This window comes from Neophocaena asiaeorientalis, unplaced genomic scaffold (assembly GCF_003031525.2).
Source record: "Neophocaena asiaeorientalis asiaeorientalis breed wild unplaced genomic scaffold, Neophocaena_asiaeorientalis_V1.1 scaffold597, whole genome shotgun sequence".
Taxonomy (NCBI): domain Eukaryota; kingdom Metazoa; phylum Chordata; class Mammalia; order Artiodactyla; family Phocoenidae; genus Neophocaena; species Neophocaena asiaeorientalis.
Window position 1 is genome coordinate 1,412,276 of NW_020172664.1, and position 12,170 is coordinate 1,424,445.

Here is a 12,170-nt window from a genome sequence, read left to right on the forward strand (position 1 = left end):
CAGGGTACTGTGCATGCCCCCTGCACTCAACACCACCAAAGGGGTGGGCAAACCACCTAAGCCACCCCTCCAGCCTGACCCCTGGACACACCCCTACCTTCACCCCATTTAAGGAACCAGCTGGCCCCCACCTTGAGGAGCAAGCAAAGGAAACTGTTACCTGTTTTCGCTCCCCGCCCTGCTGTAGCAGGGGCCCCAATAAAGCCTTGCCTGAATTTCTTGTCTGGTCTCTTATCAATTTCTATTGATTAAGGAAGGCCAAGAACCCTGGTCTGTAACAAGCTCATAGGACAGAGGCTGTACACTTTAAAGGGCAGGCCAAGAAGAACAGAGATTACTGCCCCACACAGAGTCCTACTCCTCTGCCCCATCCAGACTGCTGCTCTTTAAGAATAGTATCACTTGAAACAGGCCATTGTTCCTGCCCCAAGCTCTGGTGCAGTGGCGCAGAGATTATCCCCACTGGAAGAAGCAGGAGAAAATTGCAAAGTTCTCCCCCAAAAAACTGACTTTGTTTAGAACAGAATGTAAGGAAGTCCAAACATTATGGTACTCTTGAAAACAATGGAGATTTTGGTAGTAAGCAATTGAGAGGAGGCTGGTACCTCCATGTGATCAACAAGTTAAATCACAGGTCAGCCAGTTTACCAAAAAGAACCAGAGAAAGAAAATGTGAAGAGCCCTCCTATGATCAGAACAAACCTCAGAGATTGGCCTGAAAAACTAACCCTGCACTCAAACACGTATTTGTACATCATGTTCACAGCAGCATTCACAACAGCCAAAAGATGGAAGCAATCTGAGCGTCCACCAACAAATAATGGATAAACAGAAAGTAGTATATACGTACAACAGTATATTATCCAGCCTCAAAAAGGAAGGAAATTCTGACACATGCTACAACAGGATAAACCTTGGTGACATAATGTTAAGTGAGATAAGCCAGTCACAAAAGAACAAGTATATGATTCCACTTATATGAGGTCTCTAAAGTAATCATATTCATAGAAACAGAAAGTATGATAGTAGTTACCGGGGGCTGCTGGGACAATGGGGAGTTACCATTTAATGAGTACAGTTTCAGTTTGGAAAGATGAAAAAGTTCTGGAGATGGATGGTGGTTATGGCTGCAGAGCAATGTTAATGTACTTAATGAAACGAACTGCACATTTAAAATGGTAAGCTTTATGTTACATGTATTTTATCACAATTCTCTAAGTAATATTTAAAAATCAAGATTGGGAAGATTAGGGGACTTAATCCACTAGAAAAATCATTAAGCCAGGAATAAATATAAAGTAGAGAAATAAATGAAAAAGTCTATCATTTATTCCTTCAAACTTACTAAGCGTGATCTAGTTGGATGTGTTCTAGCTGCTGGGGTGTGTAGTAGATCCTTGTTACCTGGTGGTGCATTCTCCTCCCAGCTACTAAGGACCCAGAGCTGCACCCTTCTCTGGAGACCAGCGAGTAGGAAGCACTCTGCCCAGTAATGCCTGGGAAGGTATGCACCCCCCCAACAGTCACACACTCTGGGGGGTAGCCTATAGCCAAGGAGAGGTTGTTGGAGGTGGGAGAAAAAGTTCAGCCCCATTGCCTCAAAGTGGAACAACTCTATGATATCATTCTTTTATTTTTTTTAATTTTTGGCTGCACTGGGTCTTCATTGCTACACACGGGCTTTCTCTAGTTGCGGCGAACGGGGGCTACTCTTTGTTGCAGTGCACAGGCTTCTCATTGTGGTGGCTTCTCTTGTTGCAGAGCATGGGCTCTAGGGGCACAGGCTCAGTAGTTGTGGCACACGGGCTTAGTTGCTCTGCAGCACGTGGGATCTTCCCAGACCAGGGATTGAACCTGTGTCCCCTGCATTGGCAGGCGGGAATCTCAACCACTGTGCCACCAGAGAAGTCCCTGTGATAACACTCTAACTCCGAGCTCCTCCTGGAATCAGGCTGAGGCTAGACTTAAGATGAACCCACAGTTTTAGATCTCCTCTACCCTATCCTATTTCCCTCACTCCTACAGGTTTCATCTGAAAGTACTGCCTCAACAAATTACTTGCATAAGGGCGGAAAAAAAACTACCACTGCAAAGGGGACCAGATTTAATTGGATTAGACTGTGAAACAACTTATGCCCCTGAATACTGTTGAAAACAATAAAGCAACCAGCCAGCAATTACTGGACTCTAACATCTCAGTGTGATATCAAGATAAGCAGGCAGGGACTTCCCTGGTGGTCCAGTGGTTAAGGCTCCATGCTGTCAATGCAGAGGGCATGGGTTCGATCCCTGGTCAGGGAACTAAGATCCCACATGCCATGGGGCGTGACCAAAAGATTTAAAAAAACAAAAGATAAGCAGACAGCTTAACAGAGAGATCAGGGAAAGACATAAAGAGAATTCTGCTAAAACCACTGTCATTCCAGAGTGACTGTGTACATGCCAAGATTGTGCCCTCTGAGGAGCCGCAGCAGAGGCTTCACACTGTGAGGGAAATACACTTGACTGAAATAGTCCAGCCTAGCCACTAAACAAACACACACAAACAAAAACAAGCTCCAGGGACTTCCCTGGTGGTCCAGTGGCTAAGATTCAGTGCTCCCAATACAGGGGGCCCAGGTTCAATCCCTGGTCAGGGAACTAGATCCCACATGCATGCTGCAAGTAAGAAGTCTGCATGCCACAACAAAGATCCCGCATGCCACAGCTAAGACCTGGCACAGCCAAAATAAATAAATAAATTAATTAATTAAATATTAGGGGGAAAAAAAAAAGCCCCAGAAGGTGGTTGGGGGGGTGGGGGTGGGAATCAGTATCAAGAGTTGATAAAATATACTGTCTAAACATTTTAGTTTTCAACCACAACAACAAATTATGAGATAGGCAAAGAAATAGGAGACTATGACCCACACATAGGAAAAGAAACAGGCCCTGTTAAAAGGCCTTGATGGTGGAGTTAACAAAGACTTCAAAGTACTAGGTTCATAGTACTAAAAACAAAACATGCTTAAAGAAGTGAAAGAAGGTATGATGACAATGTCTAATAAAATAAGAGACTATTGACAAAGAAAGAGAAATCATAAAAAAGAACCAAGTTAAAATCCTGTAGTTGAAAAGTAAACAACAGAAAGGAAACACTCATTAGAAGATCTCAACAGTAGACATAAATTAGCAGAAGAAAGACTACTTAAACATAGACTAATACAGAACATGTAATCCAAACAGAGAAAAAAGAATGAAGAAAATGCAGAGCTTCAGAGAAATGTGAACAGCGTTAAGCACACCAACATACACATGATGGGAGTACCAAAGTAAGGAAGAAAATGGAGCAAAAAGAGTATCTGAAGAAATAATGGCTGAAATTTCCCAAATTTGATGAAAAACATTAAACTAAACATCTAAGATGATCGACAAACTACAAGAAGAATAAATACAAAGAACTCCATACCCAGACACATCACAGTAAAAATAACAAAAGACAAAGGAAAAATCTTGAAAATAAGGGGGAAAAAACCACATATAAGGGAATCCCACTGAGATTAACAGCTGACTTATCATCAGAAGAAATGGAGGCCAAAAGGCAGTGGGATAATATATTCAAAGTGTTAAAAGAAAAAACTGTCAACTAAGAATCTTATAATCAACAAAACTATCTTTCAAATAATGAAGGCGAAATAAAGACACTTGCAGATAAACAAAGACTGAGGGAATTAGTTACCAGCAGACCAGCCTTACAAGAAATACTAAGAGAAGTTCTTCATAATTAAAAGAGTGAACCCAGATGGTAATATGAACACATGCACACACACACACACACAAGAACACCAGCAAAGGTAACTATGTAATTCTAAAAGACAGTATAAATGCATCTTTCTTCTCTTAACTAATTTAAAAAGCAATTGCATAGGACAATATGTACATAACTGTATTGACAACATATAGAAACATATTTGAAAATAACAGCACAAATTAAGTATGTGGGAACAAAGCTGTAATGGAATAAGAAAATGACACAACTAAAAACTCAGCAACAAATAAAGAGAATTAGAAATGGTAAATAAGGCTAATGTAACAAACTCTATAAATACTTGCTCTCTTTCTCTCAGCTTCTTTGAAAAATAAAAAGTTATATATAGCAACAAATGTAACACCATATTGTTGTGTTTGTAACATATACAGATGTAAGATATTACAATAACAGCACAAAAAAGGGAAAGAGGAAACAGAGTTAGATAGAAGTAATGTTTCGGTACTTCACTGGAATTAATTTAGAATTAATCTGAAGCTGATTCTGAGAGCAACCACTAAGAAATAAATTTCTTTTAAACACTGGGAAAAAATCATTAAAGTAATTAAAATGTTACACTAGAAAATATTCACTTAACAAAAAATAGTAGAAAAAAAAAAAGTCTGGGGGGACAGAGGAGCAAAAAGAAATGAGACATACAGAAAACAAAAAGTAAAATGACAGCTATAAATCCAACTATATAAATATTAACATTCAATATGAATGGATTAAACAGTCCAGTCAAAAGTCAGAGATTATCAAACTGGATAAAAAACAGATACATCACACTTTAGATTCAAGGATAAAAATAGGTTGGGGCTTCCCTGGTGGTGCAGTGGTTGAGGGTCCGCTTGCCGATGCAGGGGACACGGGTTCGTGCCCCGGTCCAGGAGGATCCCACGTGCCGCGGAGCAGCTGGGCCCGTGGGCCATGGCCGCTGGGCCTGTGCGTCCGGAGCCTGTGCTCCGCAGCAGGAGAGGCCACAACAGTGAGAGGCCCACGTACCACAAAAAAAAAAAAAAAAGGGTTGAAAATAAAAGGATAGAAAAAGAGTCAATCAATCATACACATTTATACACCTAACAACAGAGCCCAAAACACATGAAGCAAAAACTATTCAATACCCAATAATGGATAGAACTAAGCATTATATCAAAAAGGAAGTAGAAAAAAAAAAAAAAAAAGGAAGTAGAAGACTTTGAACAACTATTAACTAATGAGATCTAACAGACATCTATAGAATCTTCCACCCAACATCAGGATACATATTCTTCTCAATTGCACATGGAACATTCTCCAGGATAGACCACATGTGAGGCCATAAAACAAGCCTCAATGAATTAAAAGGACTGAAGTCATACAAAGTACGATCTCTGACCAAATGCAATGAAATTAGAAATTAACCATGGAAGGCCGTTTGAGAAATTCACAAATACATAGAAATTAAACAACATACGTCTAAATAACCAATGACTCAAAGAAGAAATCACAAAGGAATTTTTTTTTTTTTTTTTGCGGTATGGGGGCCTCTCACTGTTGTGGCCTCTCCCGTTGCGGAGCACAGGCTCCAGACGCGCAGGCTCAGCGGCCATGGCTCACGGGCCCAGCCGCTCTGCGGCACGTGGGATCTTCCCGGACCAGGGCACGAACCCGTGTCCCCTGCATCAGCAGGTGGACTCTCAACCACTGCACCACCAGGGAAGCCCCCACAAAGGAAATTTTAAAAATACTTTGAGATGAATGAAAATGAAAAAACACAATACCAAAACTTACGGGATGATGCTAAAGCAGTGCTTAGAGGATTATTTATAGCTGCAAAAACCTATATTTAAAAATAAGAAAGATCTCAAATCAATAGCCTACCCTTCCATCCCAAAACACTAATAAAAAGGAGAGCAAATTAACCTAAAACAAGCAAAGAAAAGAAATAAAGATTAGCTACAAAGGAAATAGATGATAGAAAAACAATAGAAATATCAATGAAGCGAAAAGATGGTTCTTTGAAAAGATCAATAAAATTGACATTTAGCTAAATTGACCAAGAAAAAAACTCAAATTACTAAAAGTCAAGAATAAAAGAAAAGTCAGTATTACCAATCATACGGGAATAAACAAGGTTACAATGGAATGCTATGAACAATTTTATACCAACAACCTGGTAACCTAGAAGAAATGGACAAATTTCTAGAACAACACAAACTACCAAAACTGGTGCAATAAGAATAGAAAATCAGAACAGACCTATAACAAGAGATTGAATCAATAATCAAAAACCTTCCAAGAAAGAAAAGCTTTGGTGAGAAATTCTACCATCTATTTAAAGAAAAATTAACACTATTCCTTCACAAACTCTTCCAAAAAGTGGAAGAGGAGGGACACTCCCTAATTCATTCTATGAGGCCAGCATTACTGATACCAAATCCAGATAAAGACATCATAAAATAGAAAACTACACACCAATATCCCCTATGAATATATATGTAAAAATGCTCAGTAAAATATTAGCAAACTGAATCCAACATGTTAAAAGGCCAAATGGAATTTATCCCAGGAATCTAAGAGTTATTCAACATTAAAATAATAAAAGTGATACACCACAAAAATAAAACAAAGGGAGAAATAAAAACACATTCATTTCAATTGAGGAACACTAACCAACTCATTCTATGAGGTATTATTCTCATGCCAAAACCAAAGACATCACCAGAAAATAAAAGACCAATATCTCGTGAATATACATGCAAAAATCCTATACAAAATACTAACAGATGGAATCCAGCAACATATAAAAATGATTATACACTATGACCAAGTGGGATTTATTCTGCAAACCCAAAGTTGGTTTACATCTGAAAATTAATTAATGTAAAACACCACTTTGATACAATAAGGGACAAAATCTACATGATCGTCTCAACAGAGGCAGAAAAAGCAACCGAACAATTCAATGTTCCTTCATAATAAAAACACTCAACAAACTAGGACTAGAAGGGAACTTCCTCAACCTGAAAAACAGCATCTATGAAATTCCCATAGCAATATATGAGAGTGCCAGTTGTTCTACAACTTCACCAATACATGGTATGGTCAGTCTTTTATTTAGACATGCCAATAGTGTGGTGGTTTACCCCGTAGTTTTCATTTGCATTTTTCTAACAACTAATGATGTTAATCTTCTTTCCATGTGCTTATTTGCTCTCTATATACCTCCTTTTGTGAAGTATCCGTTCAAATCATTTACCCATTTTTTTAACATATTTATTGGACTATAATTACTTTACAATGGTGTTAGTTTCTGCTTTATAACAAAGTGAATCAGCTAAACATACACATATATCCCCATATCTCCTCCCTCTTGCGTCTCCCTCCCACCCTCCCTATCTCACCACTCTAGGTGGTCACAAAGCACTGAGCTGATCTCCCTGTGCTATGCGGCTGCTTCTCACTAGCTATCTATTTTACATTTGGATTTACCCATTTTTTAAATGAGTTGTTTGCTTTCTTATCAGTCAGTCTCAAAGACTTCTTTTATACATTCTGGATGCAATTTTTTTTTTTTTATCAGAGATGTGACTTGCAAATATTTTCTCCATGTCTGTGGCCTGTCTTTTCATTAACAGTGTGTTTGAAGACCAGATGTTCTCAATTTTGATAAAGTCCAATTTATCAATTTTTTCTTTTATGTATTATGCTTTTGTAATAGTATCTAAGAAATCTTTGCCTAACCCAAAGTCACAAAAATTTTCCCCTGTAGTTTTTAGGAGTTTTATAGTTTCGCATTTAACGTTTAGGTTTACGATCCATTTTGAGTTAACTTTTAAATATGATGCAAAATACATTTAAAAGTTCATTATTTTCCATATAGATATCTGACGTTCCACTACTGTTACTTAAAAAAACTATCTTTTCCAATGAATTCTTTACATCTTTGCCAAAAATGAACTGACCATGTGTGTAAACCTATTTATGGAGTCTTCTCAGTTTCACTGATCTATTTGTCAAGTTTGATGCTAGTACCACACTGTCTTGATTACTGTAGCTTTATAATAAATCTTAAAACCAGGTAATGTAAATTCTCCAACTTTTCATGTTTTTCTTAGTTAGTTTGGCTATTCTAGGTCTTTTGCATTTCCATATGAACTTTAGAATCAGTTTGTCAATTTCTACCAAAAAATTGCTGGATTTTTATTGGGATTGCCTTAAATCTAAAGACCAGTTTGGGGGAAATGACATCTTAACATTATTGAATCTTCTGATTCATGGACACAGCATATGTGTACATTTATTTAGGTCCTCTTTAATTTCTATTAGCAATGTTTTATAGTTTTCAGGTAAAAATCTTTCACATTGTTTGCCATATTTATCCCTATGAATTTCATATTTTTTGATGCTATTAATTTTTTATTTCAATTTTTGATTGTTCATTGCTAGCACATAGATATACAATTGATTTTTGCATACTGATTTGGTGTCCTATACCCTTGCTAAACCCACTTAACAGTTCTAGTAGCTTTTCTATGCATTCCATAGGATTTTCTCTATAGATAATTACATTGTCTGTAAATAAAGATGATTTTCCAATCAAGATTTTTTTTCCTTATCTTATTATACTGGCTAGGACCTCTAGTACAGTGTTGAATAGAAGTTGTGAAAATGAACATCCTTGCTTTATTCCTGATTTTAGGAGAAAAGCATTCAGTCTTTCACCATTAAGTTTAATGTTAGCTACAGGTTTTTCATAGATGCCTTTTTTCAGGCTGAGGAATTTCCATTCCTAGTTTCTGAGGGTTTTTATCAGGAATGAATGTTAGATTTGTCAATGCTTTCTCTGCATCTATTAAGATGATCATATAATTTTTTTTAGTTTAATATGAATTACGTCAGTTGGTTTTTCAAGTGTTAACCAGCATGCATTCTTGAAATAAATCCCATTTATTATTTTTATATATTGTGGATTTAATTTGCTAAAATTCTGTTTAAAGTGTTTTAGTGTGTGTATTAATAATACTGGTGTATAGTTTCCTTTTCTAGAAATGTCTTTGTTTAGTTTTGGTATCAGGTTAATGTTGACCTCAAAAATTGAAGTTTATCAATTTTACTGATCTCAAAGAACCAGGTTTCAGTTTCACTGATTTTCTCAACTGTTTTTCTATTTCCTATTTCACTGATGTCCACTCTGATCATTATCATCTTTCTTTGGCTCTTTTGGATTTCATTTGCTCTTTTTTTTCTAGTTTCTTAACTTAGAAGATGAGGCCATTATTTTAAACCATTCTTTTCCAGTAGAGGTGTTTAGTGTATTTCTCTCTAATTATAGATTTAGCTGTAACCCACAAATTTTGATATGTTGTGTTTTCATTTTATTCGTTCAAAATACTTTCTAATTTCTCTTTCCATTTCTTCTTTCATCCATGGGTTATCTAGATGTGCGTTTTTCAGTGTTCAAATATTTGGGAATTTTCCAGATACTTTTCTACTGACTTCTAATTTAATTCCATTGTGGCCAAAGAACCACATCATACGCCAGGCCCTGTGAAAAGTGTATAATAGGCTTCTCATTTAATCATCTGGCTTCCGCCAAGAAGACTGATCTGATAAAAAGTGAGTCAGGGGGCTTCCCTGGTGGCGCAGTGGTTGGGAATCCGCCTGCCAATGCAGGGGACACGGGTTCAAGCCCTGGTCCGGGAAGATCCCACATGTCACAGAGCAACTAAGCCCGCAATGCAGCCAAAAATAAATAAATAAAATAAATAATAAATTTTAAAAATTAAAAAAAAAAAAGTGAGTCAGGAAAAGGTCAGGCTGAAAAAAAGTCTGCCACTAAGAAAAATAATATTAATAATAACTATAACAACATATGCCTACATGCCAGCTAAAACTTAATTGAGAAATAACAACAAAAATTAATCTTAATGCTGAAATATTTATGGATGAACTGCTGTCTGGGATTTGCTTCAAAATAACCCAGGGTGAGGAAGAGTGGAAATGGGAAGAGATCAAATGAGACTGGCCAGGGGTTGAAATGAAGCTAGACGATAAATTCATGTGGTCCATTAGACTTTTCTACTTTTTAAAACACTTAAATTTTCCCATAATGAAAGTTTTTTTTTAATTTAGTATTAGCATGTCACTCAGTGAAACCTTGGGAAAAGATAACAGTAGCTTAAATTGTTCAAGTGAAAAGACCACTAATAGTGCCTTCTACATGTGTGTGCAAAGAGTCTGCTTATAAATGAGAGATGACAAGTGTATATATAGGATAAGTATGAGTCAACGTAGTTCGCTAAAAAGAAGAGTGTGGGTTTCAACAAAGTGAGCAGGTTACAAAAATGTCCAGCAAAACAGAACAGAATGATAACACCATGAATACATATATTCTATTTGTGTCACGAGAATCTCTCAATATACAGTTGACTGTTGAACAATGAGGGGTTAGGGCCTCGGACCCTTCATGCAGTGAAAAATCCACATATAACCTATAGTCAGCTGTCCATACACTGGTTTCCTCCATATCCCAGGTTCCACATCCTCGGATTCAACCAACTGTGGATCGTGTAGTACCACGGTATTTGCTATTTAAAAAATTCCAGGTATAAGTGGATCGACAGTTTAAATCCATATTGTTCAAGAGCCAACTGTATTTCAAATTTTTCTTCTAAGTCAATTTCATCTGCTATCAAGGATACTGCCTAGCACATTTTCTCAAGAAGAAGCATCTCCTTCATAACCAATACTATTTTCAAAAATGGACTGTTCTGATAACTATACCACATACTGTACTCTTTCAGTTTCACCACGCAGTGAGGAAAACAAAGCTTCCTTTTAGTCTATGATTTCTACTTTCATTACCAAATGCAGAGTTTTATGAAAAGAATTACATTGAAAAATTAAGAAAATGCACTAATTATTCTTATATCATAAATGGAACTTCATTTGACAAAAATATATCAGATGCCTACCACATGCTCCGTGTTAGGCATACAGCAGTAAACAAATGGGCAAGGTCCCTAAGGTCCTGAGCTTCCTGGGCATCTAAACACCTACCCCTCCCCTGTCTACAAATAAAGAATCAAGGTCCAGAGAAGTTAAACGATTGTTGCCCATGACCTCACACTTCATCAGTGGTTAGACTAGGGTAAACCAAGAACCCAGGTCTCCGGATTATCAGAGCAAGGTGGATTCACATCATAACTTGAACTGGCTTCACTTTATACTACATCCTCAGTCCACAAAATACCCAGCGCTCCATTTCTAGGAATGTATCCTGAAGAAATAATAACGATTAAAGGCCAATGAGTCCCAAGTTCCCTAAGTGAATAATAATTTCATTATCATCACAGCGAAAAATGAAACCTTATGTTTAAAAGGCACTCATCCTTGAAGAAAGTGCCTAACGCTCTAATGGATCACTATAGTACCCGGCTAACATTCTATTAGGGCAGCAGGTATTCAGTCTGGAATATTCATTGTTCTTGTACTATTTTTAAAGGGTGGAGATTCTTTTTAAAATAAACTGCGAAATGCATGCAAAATTAATGAAACGTTCGTAAATAAGTAAAAGCTCCCCAGGCTTGCCGAGCGAGCGCACGGTCACATCAGCTCGTTCCCGAGCGTCAGCTCCTCCCCTCCAGCCCACGCTCGCTCCTCGCCCACTCTGGCCGCGCGGGAGGGGCGATAATGGTGCCGGCGTCTCCCGCTCAATTTCAATTCTCCCACGCCCTCGGCAGCCCAGCTCGCCAGGGTTTCCACCTGCGCGACCGTCGGTACCTCGGTCACGCCGGCTATCGGCACTTAACCTGCGCCTCCGCCACGCCCGCAGCCAAGCCGCCCTCGGCCCCTGCACGATCCGAGAGCCAGGAAGCCCCAGGCGCGTCCTCGAGACCCCAGGCCAGGGCCGGGACTGGACTGCGAAGGCGGGGCGGCGCCGCGGCTCCCGGGGTCAGAGGCGCCTTGGCAGCCACACCCTCCAGCTGCGCTGTGACAGCTCCCGCGGCTGAGGCGGGCCGCGCCGACAGGTGTAGCCTCCCGTGCCGTCCCGCCCCGGTCCCGGCTCAGGTCCCGGCCAGCCACCCTGAAGCGCCCCCACCTGCCCGCCCGCCCCCTCGCGCACCACCTGTCTGGCCGCTCCGCGCGCCACCGGCGGCGGACGACCCGCCCAGCTCCCGACGAGCGGCCGGAGGGGGCAGCCCGACACCCCGGGAGGATGAGAGCTTTACCGGAGGGTGGGCCCCACGCAGGCGGTGTCGGTGCTCTGGATCTCCTGCAAGATCCGCTCGTGCTCCGGAACGGTGCCCAGACCTTCGCCGCTCTCCGCCATCTTGGCTGGAAGCTGAGAAGCCAGCGAGGCGCGGCGCCGCGAGAACCGCGGGGGCGAGCAGACTGT

General features: G+C 39.6%; 1 protein-coding gene across 9 annotated transcripts in view; it reads right to left on the reverse strand.

The window, feature by feature from the left end:
• Window positions 1-12,115, reverse strand: part of EXOC6 (exocyst complex component 6) — a 192,321-nt gene extending 180,206 nt beyond the window's left edge. For 5 of the 9 annotated variants that reach the window (XR_003002485.1, XM_024739506.1, XM_024739510.1 and 2 more), the window contains exon 1: window positions 12,004-12,113. Coding sequence is in view for 5 of the 9 variants with exons in the window: in XM_024739506.1 (XP_024595274.1) it covers window positions 12,004-12,104 (101 nt within the window). In the remaining 4 variants the exon portion in view is untranslated. Of the gene's footprint in view, window positions 1-11,554; window positions 11,605-11,897; window positions 11,984-12,003 lie in introns of those variants that run through there. The other 4 variants (XM_024739500.1, XM_024739505.1, XM_024739503.1 and 1 more) reach the window with 4 other exon arrangements.
• Between the last annotated feature and the right edge of the window lie 55 nt (window positions 12,116-12,170).